This window comes from Parasteatoda tepidariorum, chromosome 4 (genome assembly GCF_043381705.1).
Source record: "Parasteatoda tepidariorum isolate YZ-2023 chromosome 4, CAS_Ptep_4.0, whole genome shotgun sequence".
NCBI classification, from domain to species: Eukaryota; Metazoa; Arthropoda; class Arachnida; order Araneae; family Theridiidae; genus Parasteatoda; species Parasteatoda tepidariorum.
In genome coordinates, this window is record NC_092207.1 from 22,634,046 (window position 1) to 22,659,751 (window position 25,706).

Here is a 25,706-nt window from a genome sequence, read left to right on the forward strand (position 1 = left end):
AGGTTAAACTAATTCATAGGAACATAGGTTACTGGAACATATGTTAAACTAATTTATTATTGTTAATAATAGTTTAGAAATTGATTACATTTGGTACAAAAGTCCAAAATTTTGCTTGAAAAAATTCTTTTTAATTAATGAAGCGCAGGTTTCAATGAATTTCATTGTGATTAAGAAAGGTTACCTTATATAAAAAATAATTTTTTTTATTTGATGTCATCCAAATTACACATATATTAGTACAATTATGCATTTTGTGGGTGAAAGGTATGGAGAAATGGTTACATATGATTTGAATATTCCATTTATCACCAAACAGTAAGAATATAATGAATTCCGTGGTTAATGTGATCACATTTCTTGTGCTTTTTGTTAGTAAAAAAGGTGAATCCAATCCAAGAATTGACTAACAGTTGTGAAACCGCCATACTGGTTGGGATTTCCGCATCCTTGTGGACTACCCCAGCTGACAATCCCTTCCAATACCCATTTTCTTTCTCGTGAGGAATCATCTGTGAAAACCATAGGTCCGCCACTGTCACCACTGCAAGCATCTGATCGACCTCTGGCAAATCCTGCGCAATACATGTTCTCCGTCACCGTCAAGGGCAAGTCAGAATCTTCGTACCCTTTCTCACACACGGATTGAGAAACGACAGGCAAAACTGCTTGCTGCAAAGTTTCAGAGTATGTGGAATTTTCATTCATGCCCCATCCAGTCACCTGATGGAGAAAAGCAAAACACATAATTATTCTATCAAATTTTAGACATAACATTTGCTATATGTCTCCGTCCAGTCACCTGATGGAGAAAATTAAAACTCATAATTATTCTATCAAATTTTAAACTGTGATGACACCATCTGTCAACTAAAATGTAACGATTATCTTAATCTGTGTCGATCTGGAAGTTTTGCATTTTAGTACGAGCGCGATAGGCTCTCAAACTATTAACAATAGTTTGTGAAGTACCAATTTTTTTCGTCATGTTTCGTTTCGCAAGGAATATAAATCTTTTATATTTGAAACATAAATCTTTTATTTTGTGTTGTTTCACAAAGTTAGTTTGCATAGTTTGACTCTGTTGATATTCAATATATTTTCTTTAAAAAAAATTAACTGAGGGCAAAATTCTTTAGAGAAGCCAACTCTTAATTCACATTAAACTTCTTAAATATAATTTCTGAACATCTGCGCGTTCATCTATGGCAATCGGATGCAATGCGAATGGTCTTTTGCATGTAGTTTCTGAGCATTTCCAAAATTTTTAACTCTTCCAACTGTGCCACTTCTGCAGGTTCGTTTTGGGAAATCAAATGCTGTGTGAATGCTCCTTTACATATAATTTCTAAAGATTTGCACTCTTTTCCAGAGCAATCGGATACAGTGCGGATGGTACCTCAGGCGGATCTCAGACAGGACATAAATTTCTCGCTTCAAATTGTCTGTAAAGTATCTCTGTAGGCTGTTTTCTCAGCTTTTTCATCCTTTACATTGAGAGTGGAGGAAAAGAAAAGGAAATTTTGATCTAAATCGTGAAATAAAAATTAAACTTACCACTCCTTTTTTTCCTTCAACCAAGTTTTCTCTAGTGGTTTGTTCAGTGGGTAAACAGACAGGTTGAACTCTGCTATTCAGCTGCACGGGTGAGTCCACTTGTATTAATGCTATATCAGCATCCATTAATCCAGGATCATAATCTGGATGAATGTGAATTTCCTCGATCTGAAAAAAGATGTATTGACATGCTCTGTAAGCTTTATTGCCATAAGATCTGCATGAAAACACAAGCAATAAAATCTTCCCGCAATTGATGTAACGCTTTGCTTATTTGAGAAAAAACAACTACAGCATTATTTTTTTCAATTATTTGAGTTATGTTATTACTTCAATTACCATTGAACTATTTTTTCTTAATTTAATAGAACAAGGTACTTAAACATAAGAAAATCTTTTCTCCGAGCTGACGATAAAAAAATTTCAGCTATAAGGTGAGTTAAAATGACGTCATACACCTTAAATTCGTGAAAAATATTCTAAATATTTTGTCATTCTGACTCAATTTATTATTCAGGTCAAAGTAGAGGCATTAGTCATTAAAACGGGAACATCGGTCCCCTATAATGGGAATATATTGGGAGTACAAATTAGTTCGGTCCGTTTTTAAAAGATGGCTCTGCTGTTACGAATGTTATATAGTGACAACTGCTGGTTTCGGTGGTTTCAGAGAGGTTAAACATCTGTCAATAAGATTCAGTTTATATCGCTTTCAGTTTCATACAAAAACCCCGTTCTTTACTTTGGTGAGTATGTCAAGTTTTGTGGTAACGAAGCACCATTTGCGGGAGGTTTTATGCTTCTGCTTTAATCGTAAGAAAAGTGCAGCTGAAGAGCATCGAATGCTGGTAGAATTTTATGGTGACAATGTTCCAACTGATAAATCATGTAGGGAATCGTTTCGACGTTTCAAGAATGGTGAATAGTTTTGTATACTATGAGCTACTACAATCTGGTGATTCCATTACGGGCGATCGGTATAGGCTGCAATTGATTCGTTTGAGCCGTGCATTACGAGAAAAACGGCCGGAATACTAGCAAAGACAGGACAAAGTTATTCTTCTGCATAATAACGGTCGGTCTGATGTCTCAAAAATCGTAAAAATTATTTGGAAACGCTCAAGTGGGATATTTTACCGCACCCGCTGTATTCGCTGGACATTGCTCCTCCTGATTAGTGGTTATCTCGACGGATGCAGCACAATTTGGCAGGTCACCAGTTCACTTCCTTCGCAGAAATCGAAAATTGGCTCCTAACTTGGATCGCCTCAAAAGACGAGACATGTTTTCGAGATGGAATTCAAAAATTGCCTGAGAGGTGGGAAAAAGTAGTAGCCAGAGATCGACAATATTTTTATTAATCTGTTAATTCATTTTGTTCTGAAGTAAATGCATTTTTGACCACAAGAAAACGGACTGAACTAATTTGTACACCAAATAAGTCCTTATAATGAGAATATCAATTAAAGCACAACCGTTACTGAACAACAAGAAATGTTTTTCTTTGTCAAAATAGATGAATCTAATTAGTAACGGGAACGAAATGCGATATGGCAAAAACCGAAATCCCATGAAAAGAAATGTCACTGACTGAAATGTATTATGTTATAATAAAGATCTGCCACTTTCAGAAAGTATATATTTGAATCTCGAACTATTAAGATGTTCTTATATATAAGTTTTGAGTCCATAACATCTTACCTTTCTCACTTGAACGTATTCGTCATCTTTAGTATCCTGTCTATGGTATTTTCCAAAATAAAGTTGGAATCTGTTCGGTTCTATTACAAGCGTTGTTCCTGCATAGGTGACACAATGAGCTGCAGTTATCACCCATCGTTCGGAAAGTAGAGAAGCCCCGCACAAAAGAAACCATTGTCCTAAATCAGGCAAATGGCGTGCTATGCCAACCTGCCATGGCCACTGCCCTATATCGGATGCATTTCCATTAACGATAAAGGGGGATCGTGGAGAATCCGATCGTCCGCAGACTGAAATGAAATGAGGAAAATGAAATCACAAAGAGACGTTCAAAAGTTAGACTACAAAATTTCACGGAATTTTTGCTAAATTATGAAACACGAAAATAATCTGGAAAAAAACCAATTGCTAAACTGCAACGGAAATGTTGCAAATACTAATTGCATAATAATTCTAAGGCGAGTAAAGTACTTCTGCGGCTGCTTGTTGTAGGCGATTAAGGACATGGAGGTTAAAGCTTTAAGATTTCGTAACCAATGACATGATTGTGACAATGTGGTCAGTACAGCTCAATGAGAGCCCAGGAAATCTGATATTTATCGATATGAATCCGGATGGGCTTCAGGTTGCTAATGGGTATTGAACCCCAGTTTTTTGTAATGACACTTCAGTAGCATTAATGCATGTAAATAAGGCCATCAAAGTTTTCCAATTTAATCTTTCTATGATCCTAAACCAGTACTTTAAACACCTTTATGATGGCTGTAAAAACTATAGAGGCAGGAGGGACTATACCAGTTTTTATTCTTTGATTTTTTCAGTTTTATTCCATAACAATAACATCAAATATGAATTGCGGCTAGTTGAACACACTTGGTTATAAACTAGAGATGAATGAAACCACTTAAAATTTAATGATGAATNTATATAGCTGAATCTCTAATTCTCCTAATCCCTCTGGAGTCTTTAATGCCGAAATTAGTTTGTAAGTGAGTAAAAGTTTAGCCTATTTTGTAAAGGACCCATTGTCAAATATATTGCAATATATATATATATATATATTGCAAAATTGTTTCAACTGAGCCTACCTACCTTGTATATAGGGGTAAATAGACATAGCATGAGCATTAAAAATAATCAGTAGAGTAAATAGATAACTTGTAGAATAAAGATTGGTAATAAAAAAATATATTGGATTTGATTATTTTAATTCTACATCTACTGTATTCATATTGATTGGTCAGATTTCGATAATATTTATATATTTTTTTCTTTCAATATCATGAAAAACTCAATTTTCAACACAGAAAATAACATATCCTACAGAGCACTAAATTAACGGTGACCCGTTAACCTGAGACTACTAAAATTCAACTGGGACCACTATACAATAAATTATGAGTGTCATCCCATCCCAGCAAGAAATGCAGAGGGATGGTAAGCTGTTTTGGTCCGAAAGTAGCATATTTCATCATTACTGTGAACTTTACACATGTTCTGTATTGTTATCTTTTATTTAAGTTCACTTTATTAACTTTTTAAAATAAAATATAATCGAGATATATAAACAGGTTAAAGGCGTTACAGGTTACATTTTAGTCTTAGTATAAAAATATTTAAAATATTTCCAGGTTTATTATCAAATACATTTTTGAAGAAAATCTTAGATTAATCTTCCTGTTGTGGATCACATATTATCTGTTTAACATTTAAAACCAGTAAAATTAAGTTGTTCGAACCTGGTATGCAAGTTGGTGGCCTTCCACTCCATTCACCTGCTCCTTGGCATCTTCTGGTTCTGGACCCAATGAGCTTGTAGTACCTAGATTCACAATCATACATTGCTCTTTCTCCAATCCTGTGAAGTCCGGGTGGTAAGGATATAGTTTCAGGTTCTGGAGTAGTTGTGATGCCGATGGCATTTTGAGGAGCTCCAGAATGACCAGATAGTCCCACCGGCAATCTTCCAACTCTATGAAAAATGAATAGACTAAATGAAGAGTATTGCTAAAAAATATTTTTATTGCAAATTTATTGAGGCAATGTACTGAGTGCACTGTAGCAGTAAACACACTAACGATACTCAATACAATAAAAAGTGCATTAGCTTTTCTTTTCTTTTTTCAGAGTTAGAAAGTAAAGAAGAGGGCTAAAATAAAAAGGATGTTTCGTAATGACCCACCCAAAATATATTTTTAATAATTCTAGCAACAACAAAAAAGCTGTATGCTCGATACCGGCTACAAAGTAACGGGGCCTCCCTGGCCGAGCGGCATCACCCGCCAAACGCTGTGCGAAGCGTGGAGGTGGCGGGTTCGAATCCTGCCGTATCCCAGGATGTATTCTTCGTGATGTCTTTCTCTGAATTGTTTTATCCGTCCTTCATCTTGACAAAGGCTTATAAGCCTAAATTGAGCCCACAAGCCTACAAATGTAAGTAATCAATAAAGCAATAAACAATGCAAAAAAAATATTTAAATAAGTTCAAAGGAGAAGGCGAAAAAAACAGACACATTTTTCGGTAGTACTGGATAAATACTAAATGGGTTTTCGATGCATTTTCACTTTTCAATTACAATAATGATTGGTCATAGTTTGGCAAGCGCTATTTTCTTCTCCTCTTAATATTATTTTTCTATTAATATTGTACTTTTTTTTAACTCCAATTTTTGCAAGAACAGTATAAAGCTTTGATAAATGTTACTAAAATCTAATATATTAATAAAATTGATCTTAAAGCAATCATTGACACGATATATCTTAAGTACCACTTTTCTAATTAATTATTTAATTTCTGAAGGTTTCAAGGACAGGATTTTTTAAGCTGATTCTTTTAGATATTCCCAGTATATTAAGATATTGTAAGCTAATTAAAACTTACACAGTGCAATTAATAGCAATCTTATGTTGCTTACCTCATTCCTTGAATAGTTCCTCTGTTGTTTACAGCTGCTCTTTGGGCGGCGGGAGACTTCAAAGGTGGCAAATATGTTACGAATCCACCAATCGGAATGGGTGGATCTTCACATGCATTTACTGAAAGAGACAAAAATTGAAAGAAAGTGTTGGTAAAATTGAAAGAAAGTGGAAAGAAAGTGCTTTAATTGATGATTAAAAGAGATTCCGCGGTAGGATACGTAATAACGGCTAGAAGTAAAACTTAATACTGAACAATATATATAATATAATGTAACACTAGATACTCACCCTTAATGCAAACTGGTTTGGTGTGTGACCAACTTCCACTAGTTGTACAAGATATACTCTCCTCACCTTTCAGATAATGTAGAGATTGACATGCGAATTCAATGGAGGATCCCACATAATAAACGCCGTCTATTTGTCCAACAGGTTTAGAAGCGCCATTCTCTAAGGATCCTGGATCTTTACACACAGCTGGAAAAACAATAGGTGTTATTGATGCTAGTGAACTAACAAAAAATGGTAACACAATACTTTATCTTTCCAAATTAATTTTTGTTGACTATTCACTAGTTCTTTTTTTTTTGTTTTTTTGTATTATAATATAAAAACATTAATAGTTTAAAAACTGATAAAAAAAGAATTATTTTACAATACCTAAAGAAGAAGCTTGTGATTTCTGAATGCAAATGAAATTCGAGGGATCCTCACAACCTTTCCTCGATTTCTTTAAAGTCAAATGAGAAACAGAAGCACCCGGGCAGAAGGGACTGTTATTGTTATGGTCATAAGTACTATCTGCTGCATCAGAATCTGCCAAAGTCTCATTTTTTCCAATCCAGATGAAGTCAATGTCTATAAAAAAAAATCAAATTTTCAATTTAATACACAGAAAAATTAAATTCTAAGTATGGATGATAATACCAGAGTATATGCATATTTCTTATTCAGCGTTTCCAGTTCTCGAATTCTGGTAACACTGTAACACTCGAATTCTGGGAAGAAAACAGGTTTCATAACTAGAACTTCCCTCCTTCCACCTCTTTCTCTGCTCATATGTATGGGAATATATTACGATGTATTCCATAATATTTTATGTATTTAGATTGTCAAAAATATATCATGAAATTTCCATGATACTTAAATTAAGCGCTATGTTTAATGCAGTTTTGAGCGTCATATAGTTTTCAAGCTTAAAAATATTTAGCCGGTTTGAAAATCAAGAAAGAAACCAACGCACTTCCGACTCCTATGATATGACTATCCACTTGCTTATGGTGAAAGCGTGCCTAATATTGCTATAAGTAAGGAGTTCTATGCGCCAATGTAGTCCATTCTGATCGCCAATTAGGAATCTCGCTATATTAAAAAATTAAAAGAGCCACTGCCTCGGTTTTAGGGTGTTCACCTTTACGTTGCATTTTTTTGTTCTTTTTGCTGCGCAAAATCTATAGCACTTAAAAACTTGAAAATATTAAAGCATAAAAAAATGTACAGAAATTGCGATGGATTACAAAAATTCTTGCATACGATTATTAGAACAAGAATTGTTAACTATTAAACTTATAATAAAAATATGATATTTTATCTTCACAAGAACTGATCTTAGAATGTTTAATCTCTTTTTGCTCTAATGAACCGCAATAGTGATTGGTTAAAGTTAGGAAACATTTTTTCACTTAAATAATAATTTGCGCCACTTTATATAACTCTTTTTTACTTTATTGATTCGTAATTTTAATTTTATACCGATTATTAGCTGTCAAATAAAACATTCTGTCTTTTTTCCTCTTCAATACTTCAATATCAATTTCATCATGTTTTTCATATTTAACTTAAAAACAGAGAAATTGTGAGTGGGTACTACCTCTTATGTTGAGTTCAGTAACCAGTCTGAGTCTGTCTTGGGATGAAGAGGGTAACTCGAGAGACAACCCCATGTTGGTGCAAACTGCTTCTGCTTCCTGTCTAGTTCGAAGATTGTTGGATATGTAAGCACACTTTTGATCCAACTTCACCAATCCTTTATCGCATTCTGCCATTTTTAAAAAAAATACAAACATGTGTTTAAAGACTTTTCGAAGGAAAAAAGAAACTTATATTTTTAGTAAGATTTTAACCAAAAATTCTATTAACACTAAAAATAGAGTTTTTGTGGATGCAATAAGCAACCATGTTTATAAGAAACTACACAAATATCTAAAAGTAAGGAGCAAACACATTTTCTTAGACAATTTAATCCAGTGATGATTAAATGTACCAAATCAAGTGAAATTTTATGTGAAAATGCCACAAAATAAAAAAAAAGTATTCATAAAAATTTCAAAAACTATGATCAGAAAAACACAAATGCACGAACTCGACCATGAATTGATGGGTATCATAGTAAGATAGTTCGAAATGTTATAGCAAAAGGTCACTTGTTGAGGATTTAATATGGGTTGTGACGGAAAGGTAAATTCCTATATAGTCAACGCAGGCTCCTTGCCTGCAATGCACGTTTCGCAACAGACTTTTATGCTGGTTACAAAATTAAAAATTGTTTCGGAACAAAAATAGCTGGCAGTTATTAACCTCGGAAGGATTTAGAGAGGAATGATGAGCTACAATGGCTTTGCCAATAACATCTTAGACGTTTTTATGGGATTCAGCTCTTAAAATCTATTTGGAAGCAATTCTGTGCTTATAGGCTTGATTGCTGTGTTGATACGCATTATCATTCTTAAAAGTGAACTAGAGATCAACGGTGCTACTAGACAATCTTACAGAAAGCTCTAAGATCTCAGCCTTTTGCCTCAAAAAAGTTCGATATCAGGATGCATCCTTGAAAGATATGCAAGTCTGTGAAGCCGTCCAACATTATGTCGGCTCAGGCAATAATTATTGCCTGGTTCTCTCTATTGTTGAATTCGCCGAGAATAATTACTTAGACTGCATCCAGGCTCATCAGCGAAGAAAGCAGAGAACCATTGCGCATGTGTCCAAGATAGGTGTTGTCCGCACCAGTTTAAACGAGCTCTCTTACGATCTGATGTTTTTTATAAGCACCTTGACTTATCTGAAGCATACGGCTAAGATCTTCAAGCTCAAAGTAAAAATTTTCAGAAGCGTTGTTGGTCGCCAGTTTAATTTTATGGATAGCAACGCGTGTACTCACAGAGCTTAGTTTATTAAGCATACAAGATAATACATTCCCGAGTTGAGTGTACAAGATAAAGACATTCAAAGGATGGAATGGTTAGCCAGATCTTCAAACGTGGCTAACTCGGAGCACGTTGGATGCTCTCGGTAGAGCAATTAAGTTTATTTTTTCCCTTTCAGAAGCCTCCCAAACCTAACAACTGACTTTACGGAGGATGTTTTGAGATCCGTATTGAGATTAGGAGATGGTCATTCCATATTAAACCCTTCATAAGTGCCATTGTGCAACATCATTTTTGGAAAGCCCTTCCCATTAACTTACGATCTTGAACTCGTTGTAACATGTTTTTTGTAATCACTGTTATATCTTTTAATTATAAATATGTGACTCATCGTTATCAATCTTCGATTGATTTGATTCGCTATTGATTGAGTTGTTTTGCAAAAAGAAGTTTATTTCCTAACTTTTGGACATAAGTATTGAGACACATTGGCTGTTTGAGTTACCATCTTAGGTGACCCCTTTTATTATGATCTAAGTTCTAATGAACAAGAATTAAACCTTAAAACTTTCAAATATGGGTATTTTAATTTATTTATTCATATTTTTATCAATAATATTTTGATAAAGTTTACAATATGTAAATTAAGATCAGAATTAAAGATATTTTCATGATCAAATTAAAAACTTAACAAGATCCGTTTCAATTACTTTTTCTCTTTTTGCCAGTTGATTCATATGTTTTTTTTTAGCTCAGATCATCCTATTCAAAATACAATCAGAATGAATGATCTTACGCAGAACTTAGCGGCAATATTCCTGCTCAGTTTTGATTTGTTTTTTTTACATCGAAATTTCGGATTACAATTACTTGTGGAAAAAAGTATTAATTATAACGACGGGGATATTTATAATGTAAACTATTATGATATTTTATATGAAAAGGAAAATTATTTGTTCATTTATCCTCTAAAGTCTGATAAGGACAAGTCAAAATAACGGAATAACTTATGATCTATCATTAATGTCAACTTATTTTTACTAGTGCATATGAAAATCTTGTTGGGATATTTAGAAATTGCAAACCGAACTATGATTTTTCCCTCCATCAAGACGGAAAATCTCATGTCATGCTAGAAAACTTATCTAATTGAAACGTAAACTTCTGTCTTAGCCACCATATATTCTGTATTGTACCCCAAATCAATATCTTTGGGTTAAAATTGTGAATAAGCACTTCACCAAGTTAGTGTTTGCCCAGACAGCTTTTTTCTTCAAAAAATTAATGACTATAACTCAAAACTGCAATTTATTACTAATTGAGAGTAGTATTGCATATATGTTAAATATGTCTAAAAAATTGTGTGCGTGACTATTAAAGGAGATGCGTATCAGAAAGTACATTTTACAATGAACAAAATAATGTCATTAAAAAAGTATAATTTTTCGATTCACCTTTCTTTGCGTATTTCATTTTAATGCATCTATTTACCTTTATTGTTTCCAACACGATGCTGTGGTTGCAATCTATCGAATCGAAAACTTTCATCTCGATCTGCAAAACTGAAATAACAAAATTTCATAATTAGCAAAGTTATTTTGGTATAGCACTATTAAAAGTCTATCTTTAGCTATAAAACAATTAGTCTGCTTTAGTTTGCACAACAACCCGTTTAAGTACGGAATATGGAAAATTAACAAGACTGTAAACATTAACAAGATTCAATATACCAAAATACTTCATGAATTTAAAAAAGAACTATTTAAAATTCATTTAATTATTTTTAATCTCATTTTTGTACATTTTTATCAGAATAATGGTTGTAAATTTACCTGTTGGATTCAATGTTGTTCGAAAAACTTCCAGTGAAATGAGAATATTCTCCATTATTGATGACATCAACCGGTCCTCCACTATTTGTAATTTTGGCTGAATGAATGGCTGCCTGGCACACCGACGAATGTTGTCGGTATATCGAAGTTCCCCATACATTGAAATCCTCATCTGCACATTCAGGTGGACAGACAACTCTAAGGATAAACATAAATAGATACATTTTAATTTCATCACTCTGCCATCAGATTCAAATTCTGATGCAATCTCAAGTTTTTCTTAGGACACTTTATTCTAATATTTTAAATCCATTTCTACCTAGGCTTTCACTTGTTGACATTTAATCCTTTCTCTTTCAACATTTTCCACATTTTCATGTGGAATCTTATATAAACTGGACATGTTTTTAATGGACAGATGGATTCGGCACTCTGCTATTGTAAAAATTAGTTTACCGTTTTAATCATTTCTCTTTCAGCTGTTCCACATTTCTATATGGAATCTAATATAAACTGGGCATGTTTTTAATGGACAAATGGATTCGGCACTCTACTATTGTAAAAATTAGCTTACCGTTTTAATCCTTTCTCTTTCCACATTTCCATATGGAATCTAATATTAACTGCACCGGTGGATTCGGCACTCTGCTATTGTAAAAAATAGTTTACCATTTTAATCCTTTCTCTTACAGCTGTTCCACATTTCCAATTGGAATCTAGTATAAACTGGACATGTTTTTTAATGGGCAGGTGGATTCGACACTCTGCTATTGTATAAATTAGTTTACCGTGATGAATTATTTTAAATTTCATAAAAGGCAATTAAATGGTTTCTCGCAACGAACGCTAAACTAGTAATCCTACTATGATCTCTAAATAAGCTATTTTCCCTTTAGAGGTATTAAAAATGAACTTCAGCCATTGCAAACATGAAATAAACTTGGTGTAGAAATGTTTAACAAACTGCAGAAAGAAAACTAAATTTTTAAGGTGCAAGCCAGAGTTGCCGTAATTCGCAATAAAGTGTAATGATGCACCTAATATATATTTACTTTTCAAAGAAACCTCACACTTTCAATATAATTCAAAACATGTATTTTATTGAAGCAACTAGAAGGCGTAGATGTAACTAACCTGACCGGAACCCCTGGCTCAGAAACAATTTCAGATCCTTTTGTGAGGCAGTCTGTTTTTAGAGACGAAACTACAAAAATTAAAGTAAATTTATATAGATTAGTGCAATATTCAAATATTTCTAATTAAAAGGATAAAACATAACTAGGCCGTAAAACTACGATTTGGCTTAGCTCGAAAAAAAATACATTTCGTTTGTAGGCACAATTTTATATATTTTTTTAATTTTAATTTAATATTTCTTTTGTAGGTATAATTTTAAATCTGATAGAAAATTTATACACGTGGGGACGTGCTATGAACTGGAATTTTCTTATTATTCTGGAACCTTGCAGTTAGAACTTAAGCCACTTTCCGGTTATACTCTGTTCAGTGAGAACTGTGATTGGGAAAATAAATAAAACTACCGGAAACTTCGTATTTCTTTTGGCTTTCGCAGTCAAAGTTATGACAAGCGCTTCTAATCTGATCAATGGCAAGTAAGAGAAGAATCACTGACGCATCGAGGAACCGATAAGCAGGGAACCTTTATGTTGACACTCTCAGTTCGCACTGAACAAAGAATAACTAGAATACTTAAATTTTAACGGAAGCTGTATGCTGGAAGAAAATAATCATTTAAGGAAGTAAAATTGTTCACCATGTATAGGCGTCGATTTAATTTTCGACCCCTTTCCGGCTAGTTACAAGGTTCAAAACTGAACTGAGGAACTTTGCTGGATGACAGTACAAGCTTTAATCGTTCCCGTTCTCCACAAGTATAATTTATTTAGCCATTTTATTGCTAATTAAAATTTATCAACAATAAAAATTTCGACCTCTTATCTCTAGTTATAATGCTCAGGACAGGAGAGCCTGAATCCAATACAATCTAAAATCATTCCTAAAAAGAATAAAAGAGATGAAATAAAATGAAAAATTTAGAAGCTATGTTTCTCAAGTAGACGAAAATGAAGGAGAGGATTTTATTTCTGACAGATATAAAATGAAAAATATGATGCGCATCCCTTTAGTAATTAACCTCTATCACCATTGAAAATTGACCTTGAGCCTTTCGAAAGAGATGCACCCTATGTTTTTTGTTTTAAGTTTGACAAAATTTGAATTATTTTCTTATTTTCAGTCTATCTGAAAAACGTAACTTGTTGTTGTTGTCGTCGATTATTAAGGAATTATTGTTTTTGTTTCTCAGGAACGCCAGCATCTATGACCAAGAATTCGACTTCCGCCCCACTCATACGCCACACTCGTTTCTAGGTCGGACTCGTTTATAGGTCGGACGCATTCATACATCCATTCACTCATCCACAGATCGTAATTTTAACCTGAACCAGAGAATGATTCATCTCCAATTCAGTACACAGAAAGTATAATTTGTTATGGAAACATGGAGGACTTTATGACCGACAGATTTAACATGCACCAGTCACCATTTTACTACACGGAGAGTCTTCAGCCAGCTGGATTCGAACTCCCGTTCTCGCGAACGGTAGTCCAGCGTTCTGCCAACCAGGCTATCGCGGCCTAACGTAAAATGCAAAAATTTATTTCTATTTAATGTAAATTGTAATACTTTCAATTTACTTTAGTATTTATACCGATTTAATTAATTTGTTGAGCACACTTGCCCATTTTATTTCATAGCGAGATCTAAGAAAGTTTTCTTAGATTAGATGTTTGACACGATGTCCAAAACCATGAAAACACTTAACGTACACAATGTTTTGAAATTTTTAAAACAGATAAAAATATGACTTTGCAATTTTGAACCAATTTCTAAACTGCTGGGTTCTCAAATGAAGCATCATCTATGAGCTGTTCATAGAGATTATTTAATCAAAATAATGGCTTTTCTATTTCGCTAGTTAACAGGAACCCCATGTAATGAAACTGAGAGTAAGATAAACTTTCGTAAAGAATATTTTAGATAATAAAATGTGGAACTTTATGTACTAATGGCAACAGCTGTAACAAGCGTTACTTAAAATTAAAACAGTCCCTTATAAGCATAAAAATTCTCCCATAATGGATCCTTACTTACATGGATCATAATCATCAACTGGTAATACATTCAGCAAAATAATGAGTCCACACATGCTTAATGAGTTTAAGTTCTCAAATAACTGTATATTAATAATCGAGTAAAATCTACACGTTGTTTCTTTGTGAACTCCCTTTCGAAGGCCGTGGGAAGTATACTTACCACCACTTTTAATTTAGGTTTCCATTTGTTAATAACTTCAGCCTTCTTGAAGTGCGTTTGAATAAAATTGGTAACCATTTGTTAGTTCAAAAAAGCGCATAAAAGTTACGAAATACATAATTCCTTTTGAAGTTTGTAGCATTTATAGAATTTATTTTATAAATAAAGAAAAATAAAAATCAGTAAGTTCCTAATAGGTGGTGTTAAATATATTTACCACCAAAAAATGGCATTTTTAAAAACTAAATTAGTTTTGTTTTTCTTGTATCGATTACTATTCTTAAAACAATTTCAATTCCAAAAATACTTTAATTTACCTTTACTAGAAATAAATGACCCATTAAAGGGTTAATATATATTTTGAAAATGCTCAACAAAATTTAAAAACAAGCAAAAAATATACATATTCGGGGTAGTAAATTAATATTTAGTCGGAAAAAAAGGCTATTGCGATCTGTTTCACAGTTGAAGTTACAGTTTAGTTACAGTTAAGTTTAGTACAGTTTAGTTTAGTTTAGTTACAGTTCATTTGGTGGTGAAGTTACAGTGAAGAAAGTGGTTTTACGAAACACCAGAAACTATTTCATTATGGAAAGAAAGACACGAGTTGAGATACGATTATCAGAAGTATCCTCACGTTTCAAACTGCAATCCAACAGGTTTTGGTGTTCTGTACACCCACCTTTTTTAATTGTGATAGCTTTTTTTTGTATCTTTCTCAATTGAATAATAATTTGCAATCCTCGATGTCCATCTTTTTTGTCTTCATTTTCGATAAAGGTTCTAAAAGAATTTTAATTTTTTATAAAGATTCCTTACGAAACGCTTTGTTATTTGTTTATAAGTTTACGGAAATGATAAGAAGTATACCACTCAATAAAGAACTCGGGTAAGTCAGTGGAAGTTAGTGGATTGTTGAAAAGAATTGGTGAATAAAATCTTCCAAATAACGAAAATTTACTTTTCAATGGAAACTCATATATTTAAGAAAAATTGAGAAAATATATATTGTGTGTTTTTTTTTCTCCTAAAAATATGATTTTGTCTATTTTCTAACAAAAATTGCTTCCACGTTATTTTCATTTTTTTTTATCAATTCTTTTAAAATATCCAGATTTTAGAGTAAATTTCACTACACACTAGCTACTGACATAATAATAAAATAGTTTTGAGCTTTATTACTCAACAGCAGTAAACTTCAAATATGTAGTAGTATGTATAATGTGGCTTTGAAGAGAACTCCTCCAGATGAAACGTCTGGGGCTGTCTGCTGCTATGGTAACGGTAACAAGCGAGAGTACATTTCTAATGGAGGTGAAATGGAGAAATGAAGGTGTCGATTGGTTTACTCGCGCTGACCTATGCAAAGATCACGACAAAACTATTCACTCCACACCCCTGTTCGAAGTGACTTTCCCTCGTAACCATGGTACCCGCCATGACGCGAGACTGATGTCTTTAGGAGTTCTCCTGAAAGCCACACTATACGTAGCAGTAAATGTAATTAAAATGTAAATGTAAACAACTTAAAATGCAGAGCAATTTTATTCTCTAAGCTTTTGATATTTAGATAGATTCGAATCGCATTACCTTTTATGCAAGACGGCAATTCATCGGACCATGTTCCGTCAAAGAGACACAGAATCGTGGCGAATCCCATCTGCTCATATCCGATTCTGCATTTATAATTGATTCTACTATCCTGCAAAAAGTGCCCGCCTATCTTGACTGATTCTGGAGGAACTTTTCTAGCTGCATTTCTCACGTCTCCAGGATCCGGACAGAAGGCCAATTTCTCTATAAAAAAACAGAAATGAATAAATATATTGCTTGCATAATTGAAAATGCTATTTTAAATAATCCCAACATATCCATGCGCACCTGAAATTTCGTACATTCATGCCCGGTTTTAATTTTAATACATATACATAATTATATGTTGAAACGGATTTAATTATATGTTGATTTTTCAGTGAAAGTTTACGATAATCAAACACTATAGAGATAAGTACTATATATTAAATAAAGACAAAACTTAATAACAATTCTTAAATCGTGAAAATCCGATACAGACGGACCGTCCACAAATTTTACACGATTTGTTGTTTTAGACTTTTCAGTAGGCTGCGGATGTTAGTAATGACTAGAGATGAGACTGGAATCCTGAGCTTACTCTGCGTTTCGGATTCGGGCTCATTATAAACTTTTCCTACTCTTGTACTCCTCTCAAACTAAACAAGCACTTGAAAATCCGATGGTTTCACTTTAAAGTTTTATATTGTAAGCATTATTTAGTATATTAAAAAAAATCTAAAGCGCTATATCTCATAATCTGAATATCTTTAACGATATAACTAATCTGTCTCAAATTTTCTTCCCCATTTTTATCTCCACGAATTTTGATATTAATCTTACAAACGTGGCTGAACGTCGGAAGTCTTGGAATCGAAATGATCCCTTGGATCTCAGGTTCGGGTGGACTCTGGCCTCCAAAAACTTGCCCAAACTCATCTCTAGCAGAAATTATGTAGAGTCGAGAAATAATGCCATGTTGTTTTTAATGCACATTTTGCGATAGTTCGGCTTTACCCTGTCCCGCCCCCCATTCGAGGCATCCAGGGAATACTGTTGAAGGATCGGTTTAGGCCAGATCTTCAATTCTGTTTTCAAAAAGTCTTTTAAAATTCTCTTCAATTCCTTTGTTTATTTTCGTTTGGTTCCAGTTTCTTTTAATGGTATCTAAGTTGAAATTTCTCGGGAGAAATTTAATTCTTAAATCATCATAAACTGGACAGAAAGTAAGTATACGTGTTCGATATCTTCATAACTTTTACAAACTTTACATTTCGGGTCTTTCCCGAACAATTTTGGCTGATAACTACCTTAGGCTCCATGGTTAGTTAGAAATTGATTGATATAGAAGTAGGAGCAGATTTTTCGATTACTGACTTTTGGGATAAATTGGTAAGTGTGTCGACCCTTTGTATCATTATTATCCCATCCTTGCTGCCATGTTGAAAGGTTATTCCTCATAAGTTCTGTTCTTGTTGTTTGTTTTGATGGTACGTCATATAGATCTATTGTTGATTTTTGACAAGCTAATTTGGCCTCTCAATCAGCTTCTTCATTGCCCTCATATCCTTTGTGGGTTTTAATCCAGTGGAATTTAGTAATATGTTTGTAAGTATTTTTTATCATTTGAACTAGGTAATCATTCGTGCTTGTGTTGCTAAGGGCTTGAGTGACAGGAGAGACATTATGCGATAAAACGAAAAGAAGCCGCAAGACGATGAGACATGTATCTTTGCACTTACAAGACATAATGCTATGTTGGAATTCAGAAAAAAATTGCCGAAGTTCGTAAAGGTTGCACAGAGTGTCTCGAAACTTCGTGTTTAAACTTGGAGGGGAAGTAAGGTACATTATAAGGATTAAGAATGACATATCCCACTCATGACCGGAATTGTTCTTGCACGCAGCTAGGGGTACTTTCCTTTTATGGATTGTCTATTCATACGATTTGGTTTGGTACTTTTATTTATCTAAATTGACTTAATTTTATGTTGGTTTTATGTTTTTTAATATATATTACCGAAAATTGCATTTAAATAAGTCAAGGTGTGATTGTTTTAATAAAATTGACTAATTTTGCTAAACGAATCGGTGAGCTCTGCCAGTTTATCTCATAATAAATAAACTAGGATAAAAGCAGATAAATCTGGACCTAACTGAAAGTAATTTTTGACAATACTTATTAGAAAATATAAAATGAACATAAAATTAAGAAAATTTAGATAACTTAAAATATCATGTTTCTTACGTACCGCATACAGGTAACTCTTCATTCCAATGTCCACCATTTAAACACGTCAGAACTTGCTCACCAATGAGACGGTGGTGAGGGTTGCAGACTGTTTCAGCTGTGACACCTTCAGTCAGCTCATTACTTGAAAATGTCAGTTTCCCATTGGCTGGTGCACTTAGCAGAGGACACGCTGGAGCTGCGGAAACATGTTTACAGTTTTGATTATATTAAAATGTTAAGCAGGCAGAACATTTAAATTTCAATGGAATCAAATGCTTGATTTTGAATACCAAACCTCTGACCTGACAGATTTAACAACGTGCACCAGTCACCATTTACTACACGAGGAGTCTTCGGTCGACTGGATTCGAACTGGATTCGGTCGACTGGATCCGACTGAATTCACTGAAAATCCGGTTGGCAGGGCACTGGACTCACGAACGTGAGTCCAGTGCCCTGCCAACCAGGCTATCCCGGCCCAGTTGCAGGCTAATCAGGTGAGCTGACATGATGCAATCAAACACCATACCAAAATTTGCAATGTAACTGCAGAAAATTTGTTCAAAACGACGAATTCCGCACGTACGGGATTCTGCAGTGAAAAATCTGAAGATGACACAAACATTTTTTTACGTAATGAGCATCCTGAATATGTATTTTATGAATCCCTGTTAAAAACGAAGTAATAATAAGTACGTTTGCAATAATCACATTTAAACTCTCTTATCCTTCACGTCTGGCAATCAGTCAGTTATTGGTGTTTTTAATTCTAACTAATATTCGTTCGATTTTGATAGCGTTATGACTCCTAATGAGTATGACTTCATTTTTGATAAAGATTCTAAAAACATATATTAAGAGATAGACATTACGAAATACCACATATATTCGAATCATCAGCAATGGCGAAAAATATACATGACGGTAATTCAGGAATAGGCTACACTGTTCCAGGTGGACGACCCCATCCCTTTTCTTGTCTTGCTCATAACTTCAAAAAAAATTAAGATTTCTAGAATGCTTTCTTTTAACACAATTTTTAATACCTTTCTGAATTCCACTTGCATTCCTTACATATTTAATGATTATATTAATGTGTTTCACAACCATTTAAATTTATTATAGCACACAAATATTTGTGATTTAAATACTTTATGTCAATTTCAATTAACTTACAACAAACTGGTGGGTTGCTGGACCACTTTTTATTCGATTGACAGGTGCTGATGGCTGATCCTTTCAATATGTAACCTTCAGGGCAACTGTAAACGGCTGTCACCGGCATGTTGGGAGGACTGAGCAAAACTTGTACTGGGTGCATAATTGGACCAGGGGGGTTGCAACCTTTATAAAAATAAAGAGAATTAATTTAACATGAAATAATGTCTAACCAAGAAAGAAAGAACTGTTTAAACTAAATTCAATGCACAGAAAATAATAAACAGACTAAGACTTAAAAAATGTTAAAGTTTCAGATTAATTGACTGCCTATTAGTCAAAAAAGTCAATCTATACCTAACTATTCTATAACAGATAGATATACTGTAACAGATCTTGAAGACATGTTAAGGTGCCTTGGAAGCGCTACATCGGGATTTACTTACAAGAAAACATTTAATTATGATCTGATCAAAATCTGTAATTTGATCAAGGTCGAAACATTGGCATGTATGAAGATGGAATTTCGTCTAAAAAAACAGCTATATATTCTATTTCGATCCTGTTTGTTGAGAAGCAATAGTCTAGTCAAAATCATTGTAGTAAAGGATGCAATATGATATCAAAATTGCAGGAGTGACAAGTTGCACTGGGGAACAAATTAATTGTTGCATAACGCATCTTATCTAAATTTTTTTCTCCAATGCCCGCCTGGGGAATGACCTACGTCATACAGGCATCTGAAGGGCAGATTTGTTGGCCACTTTTTCTGAGGCACCATATTATGTGGGCCAACGTTGATCCCACAGTAAAGACAGATATTACAGAGAAGGAAAGAACATCCATGCCTTTCCTGGGATTTGAACCCAGAACCTTTCTGATGCAAGGGCAGTTCCCTAACACAAGCCGGTCGGCTATCTTATCTAATTCGGGTGTAGGACATTTAAATCTGAAATTAGTTTAGCTATATATTTTTTCCAAATTATATTTTTGTTTCATTTTATTTTATGTCAGAATGTATAAGTGTGTAAGGAACATATACGTTTATATACATACGAATACGTCACATTTTCGTCGGTGGGAGTCCTTTTTAGGTTTCCTGCGCGAATTTTATTGCTGACATATTCCTGACAAAAAAAAAATGCCTGTGCTACTGGTAGACAAGGCATTTCGACAACCAATCATCACTAAAGGCCGTCTTTACCACGTGAAATCTCTGTGTTTCACAAAAACATGACAGCAATCCATCGAGTGTTGAGTGACAGCTTGCACAGGAGATAAAAAACGCGTTTCAAAAAATGGCAATTCAATTCAAAAACGATCATTTAGTGTTGACGCATGCAAAAGCTAAGCTGACTGTTCCCTTCACATATTATAACCATCCTAAGTGTACTGGAACGCGTATATGCTTTACAATTAATTCAGTGATATTACTTTCCGGACACAATGTAATCTCTTAGCTAGATTTAACATTTTCTGCTAATTTCGTTCAATTTGTGTGATATTTCTTTCTTGGTGTTGCTATCAGAACATTAATTAATGTGTGCTGTGTGCTCTGGTCAAAACTACCCATCGTTTTATAAATTTACAATAAAATGTAGTATTTACCTTTCTTAACTTCACAGTTTCGGCCATGATATTCATCCGGACAAGTGCATTTACCATCTCGTTCACATGTTCCTCCATTCACACAAGTGCAAGCTAAAACATAGGAAAATAATTATTTTCAAAATTTTTTTCATCTGACTTACAATAATTCTAAGGTTATAATCATATAAGTATATGTTATAAGGTAAATGCATTTATGTGATACCTATGCATTATATAGAGATCAGTTAAAAATTCGAAAAGTGTAATAGGTGCAATTTTTCAATAGCTGCAAATAAAAAGTTGTTTTTGACATTACTTTTAGAGTTTCTCTGCCTAACTTTAGAGAGTTATGACAATAACTTCAAAATTGTTCGAAACTTTTGTGTTACGTAAAGAAAAACAGCGGAATGAGCTGCCATACGTGGCGACATTTCTCACCGATCTCACTTTCTTTCTCCGTGTTAGAAACTTCTCGCTTGCACGAATTTTTTTTAAAAATTTAGTTTTTTTAATAGGATGCGATATTTGAGCTAAAGATATGTTAATAATAAGACTGAAATGAATAGAATTTTAGTTAAAAGTATAAATTATAGACAACTTTACAAAAAATTAGATTAAAAAGAGTTTGTTTCAATTATTTCTACAAATATATTTAAAAATATATTTTTAAAAAAAATTATATATTCTTATCTTAAAAATACCATTTTCATTTTACTAAATTTTTATTAACTTGATGAAATCGTGCTTTGCGATAGAATCTGAAGGAATAAATGTTTCTGTCGATGGAAGCCTGCTGTTAAAATGCGAGCTACTTCCCAACTAGGTAGAGTACGGAAGCTTCACGCCCAACGCCAATGCAAACTTCAATCATTTCCCGGTCGTTGACAGCACAATTTATCACGATATTACCATCAATAGCCAATAAAAAATTCTCCGACCCTGTTAAGACTGGGTAGAACACTAAATATTGACTAAAGCTCTATGCTAAATTATAATATTATTTCTAATCATTTCCCTACCACATCAAGCAGAATTTATCCCGAAAATATTGCCTATAGTTAAACTTCCGACCACCTTCTGACGTATTAGTAGAGTGCGCATATTATAAGGTTAACTCCTTGCTTGACGAAAATTCCAGTTTCGATTATTTCCTGATCTCTTTAATCTGAATTTATAACCATATAATCGTAAAGTGATTGATCGCTCGTAAAAATTCCTACCACTTTCCTAAAAACAAGAGCTCATCATTTAGAGCTTACATCCTGATGGCAAATTTAATTATATTAATTTCCAAAAAACTTCATCACCAACAGAATTTATCGCTATATTATTACTACAAGAAATGTATGGTCAATTGAAACTTAGACTACTGTTCGATTAGCCAGAGTGCTTACATTATAAATGAAGCTCCGTACTGCATGATATCTCAATTTTTCATTCATTTCCTAGTATCTGATGCAGATTTAATAACCGTAGTATTATATCAAAAAGAATTTATCGAGCGTCTAAATTTCGACCGCTTTCAAACTTGTTAAAATGTTGAAAGTGAGCTGTGTATAGGGTGGCTATGCTAGTTTTGTTGTTAGTTCTTGACATCTACACTTTATAATTTGTGTAATCGAATAAATTTTACCGGCAAACGCTATTTTGATCACTTTTAGATCAGCTAGAGTTCTCAAATTTTAAATAGAGTTCTGTTTATGATGCTAAGAAACATTTCTCATCAACGTCTTTCGGAAAATGATTGGTTTAGGTGTATCAAAAAATAAAATTATTTTCTCTTTTTTAGTTTGCTAAGAAAAACATAGTTTTTTACTTTTTATTTTATTATATAATAACAACTCATTTTACGACAAATTTCTTGTTTAAATAACAACTGTTATAAAAATCCTAATGTTATTGGACTTATTGAATATTTTATCTAAACTCTAAACTCAGTGGAACGACAGCCCATAGAGGGTCAAGGCCTACTGTGCCCATCTCAGTTTTCTTAACTTTGGGCTAGGGAGTGCATGAGCAGATGTTCCGGTTAGGTAGTCAGTCAATATTGCCCGGCCCGAGGATCGAACTCAGGACCTGTGGCATGGGAGCGAGAAGCGCTACCACTCAGCCACCGGGCGTTTTATCTAGAAAACAATATTTGTGCCATACCAATGAAATGGTACATTAGCTAAAAAAAATTATGCTTTTCAAATAAATTACTATAATTGTTAATTACTCATTTATCATATCAAAATCGAAAAAAATTCTTGGCCCCGATAATGTAACTACGTATTAAAAAGTTAACAACTTAATACTGCATTAAAACTTCTAGAACACCAAAAGCAATCGTTGTTATGGGAACAAAAATAAATAAATAAACTAAAGCGAGTCGTTTGCACTTGTACAATTAACTTGGTAATCTTTGGATGGGAAATGAAAACGAGTAAGAGTTAGATTAAACATTTAGGATTTAACCAAAAAATAACAATAAAACATTTTAAGTTAAAAAACGTATAAAATCACAAAATCAGTTTCTCTGATTTCTTGATCACACGATCAAACGAGTTTCTTGTGTCACAGATGTCTCATTTGTTATATATTTTCCCAACTTTCTCTTTTGACTGTACTTTTCTACGTTCGATCTTCTTTGCCTTGGTGCATAAATCATTTACCATAGCTTCTTTGGAAGTTATTTCCAAGGGGTACATCTTTTGGACAGCTCTCAAAATTTTCGCTAAACACACTACATGGAGCTGCGATGGCTCAGAGGATAGAGCGTTCGCCTTCCAATGAGGCGAAATGGGTTCGAATCCCAGTCAATACGAATTCCGCATCCGGCTTGCACCGACCACAGTGCTGACGTGAAATATCCTCAGTGGTAGATGGATCATGGGTTAGAGTCCCCTTGCAGTCAGGCTAAACGTGGGAGATTCTCGTGGTCGTCGTCTCCATGTAACGCAAATGGGGGTTAGTTCCATCAAAAAGTCCTCCACTATGGCAAAATTTCTCCTGGTACTCGATCCAGGAGTTCCCTTGTCTTCTGGATTGGGTTCAAAATTGCACGGCTACGGAGTTGAACATAACACACACACACACGCTACATATTGAAATAACGGATTTTGTATTGTTTCTGCATTACAACTAATTTTATTTAATTTTATTCAATTCTTGAGTTCATTCATTTGTTGAAGTTGTGCCAATGTATAAAATCTATACCATAAATATATTATTTTATAAATATATTATTTATCGTTCTACCCAATAATCAGTTATTTTATATAATTGTCTACTTCAGCGTAAACACCTGTCCTCGACCCCGTGAAATCGTATAATGATCTTTTACTCTGTCACTCGTACAAATGTTTGCTTCATACATCTTTTGTTTCAGAACAAATCTCAATACGTCATGTCGTCATGACGCAATATAGTCTCTTCCAGCTATATTGCATCATTAAACTCTACATGATAGCCGAAGTTCAATGGTAGTCATTTCCAGTGGATCCCATCCCATGTGGATCTATTTGGTAACGAGAAGGCAGACTGTCTAGTAAAGGACGGTTGCAGCCTGCCAACTTCTGCATCTGATGAACTTACCTACCTAGAACTTTTTTCTCAGATGAAAAACTTAAATAGGAGGATTTGGTCGAAGTCTCCCACTCATGATTGGTATAAGGCTAATAAGCCAGGACAGTCGTTGATTCTTCCATGCGACAAAAAAACCAATACTTGCCTTTCACGCCTTGCCAGTGGACATCTAAAATGTCTTACTTTTTCTCAGGGTATAAAATCCTACCCTCTTTGCCCAAAATGCCACCANCACAGAGATTATTGCACTTCATTTACGTTACACTATAACTGCACAATGGGCTATTGGCGACTGTCTGGGTTGTTGTAGTTAATTTACATCGCACTAGAGCTGCACAATGGGCTATTGGTGACGGTCTGGGGAACATTCCTGAGGATGATCCGAAGACATGCCATCACAATTATGATCCTCTGCAGAGTTGATGGCAACCCTGCTTCGGTAGCCCGATGACCTACACGCTAAGTCTAGCACTTCACGGTAGACCAGTTCAACGAGGACCAATACCGCACACCATCGGTCCTTACGCAGACTAATCCAAGTGGTCACCCACCCACAGTCAGTGATGCTTAACTTCGGTGATCTGCTGGGAACCGTGTCTTAACGATCAGTCCACTGCGGGACGACGACTGTCTGGGAAACATCCCTGAGAATGATCCGAAGACATGCCATCTCAATTTTGATCCTCTGCAGAGGGGATGGCACCCCCGCTTCAGTAGCCTGACGACCAGCACGCGAAGTCGAGCACTTTACGGTAGAACAGATTAACGAGGACCAATACCGCACACCCACGGTTCCTATGCAGGCTGATCTAAGTGGTCACCCACCCGCACACTGACCGCAGCCAGTGATGCTTGACTTCGGTGATCTGCTGGGAACCGTGTCTTAACGATCAGTCCACTGCGGAACACAAAAATAATGGAGACTGTATACTTATTCATTTTGGGGAGCCGTAAAAAATCACGATATTATTATTGACACTAATGCTTAATTACTACTGATAATATGAATTAATTGAAATAAAACAAAATAAGTTATGTGCTAAAAAGCGAATTTAAAGGGGAAAAAAGTTAAATAGGAAATTTGTTTAGGAAAA

General features: G+C 34.3%; 1 protein-coding gene across 1 annotated transcript in view; it reads right to left on the minus strand.

Annotated features, from left to right (window-relative positions):
* Window positions 1-190: 190 nt before the first annotated feature.
* Window positions 191-25,706, minus strand: part of LOC107456777 (limulus clotting factor C) — a 44,302-nt gene continuing 18,786 nt past the window's right edge. Inside the window, exons 4-18 of the mRNA XM_043046138.2 lie at window positions 21,064-21,268; window positions 19,474-19,641; window positions 18,317-18,493; window positions 16,083-16,289; window positions 12,290-12,359; window positions 11,156-11,353; window positions 10,815-10,885; window positions 8,048-8,215; window positions 6,838-7,035; window positions 6,466-6,654; window positions 6,174-6,294; window positions 4,998-5,230; window positions 3,259-3,548; window positions 1,558-1,725; window positions 191-723 (exon numbers count right to left, since the gene is read on the minus strand). Of these exons, the coding sequence (XP_042902072.1) occupies window positions 373-723; window positions 1,558-1,725; window positions 3,259-3,548; window positions 4,998-5,230; window positions 6,174-6,294; window positions 6,466-6,654; window positions 6,838-7,035; window positions 8,048-8,215; window positions 10,815-10,885; window positions 11,156-11,353; window positions 12,290-12,359; window positions 16,083-16,289; window positions 18,317-18,493; window positions 19,474-19,618 (2,586 nt within the window). The 5' untranslated portion in view covers window positions 19,619-19,641; window positions 21,064-21,268 and the 3' untranslated portion in view covers window positions 191-372. The remainder of the gene's footprint in view (window positions 724-1,557; window positions 1,726-3,258; window positions 3,549-4,997; window positions 5,231-6,173; window positions 6,295-6,465; window positions 6,655-6,837; window positions 7,036-8,047; window positions 8,216-10,814; window positions 10,886-11,155; window positions 11,354-12,289; window positions 12,360-16,082; window positions 16,290-18,316; window positions 18,494-19,473; window positions 19,642-21,063; window positions 21,269-25,706) is intronic.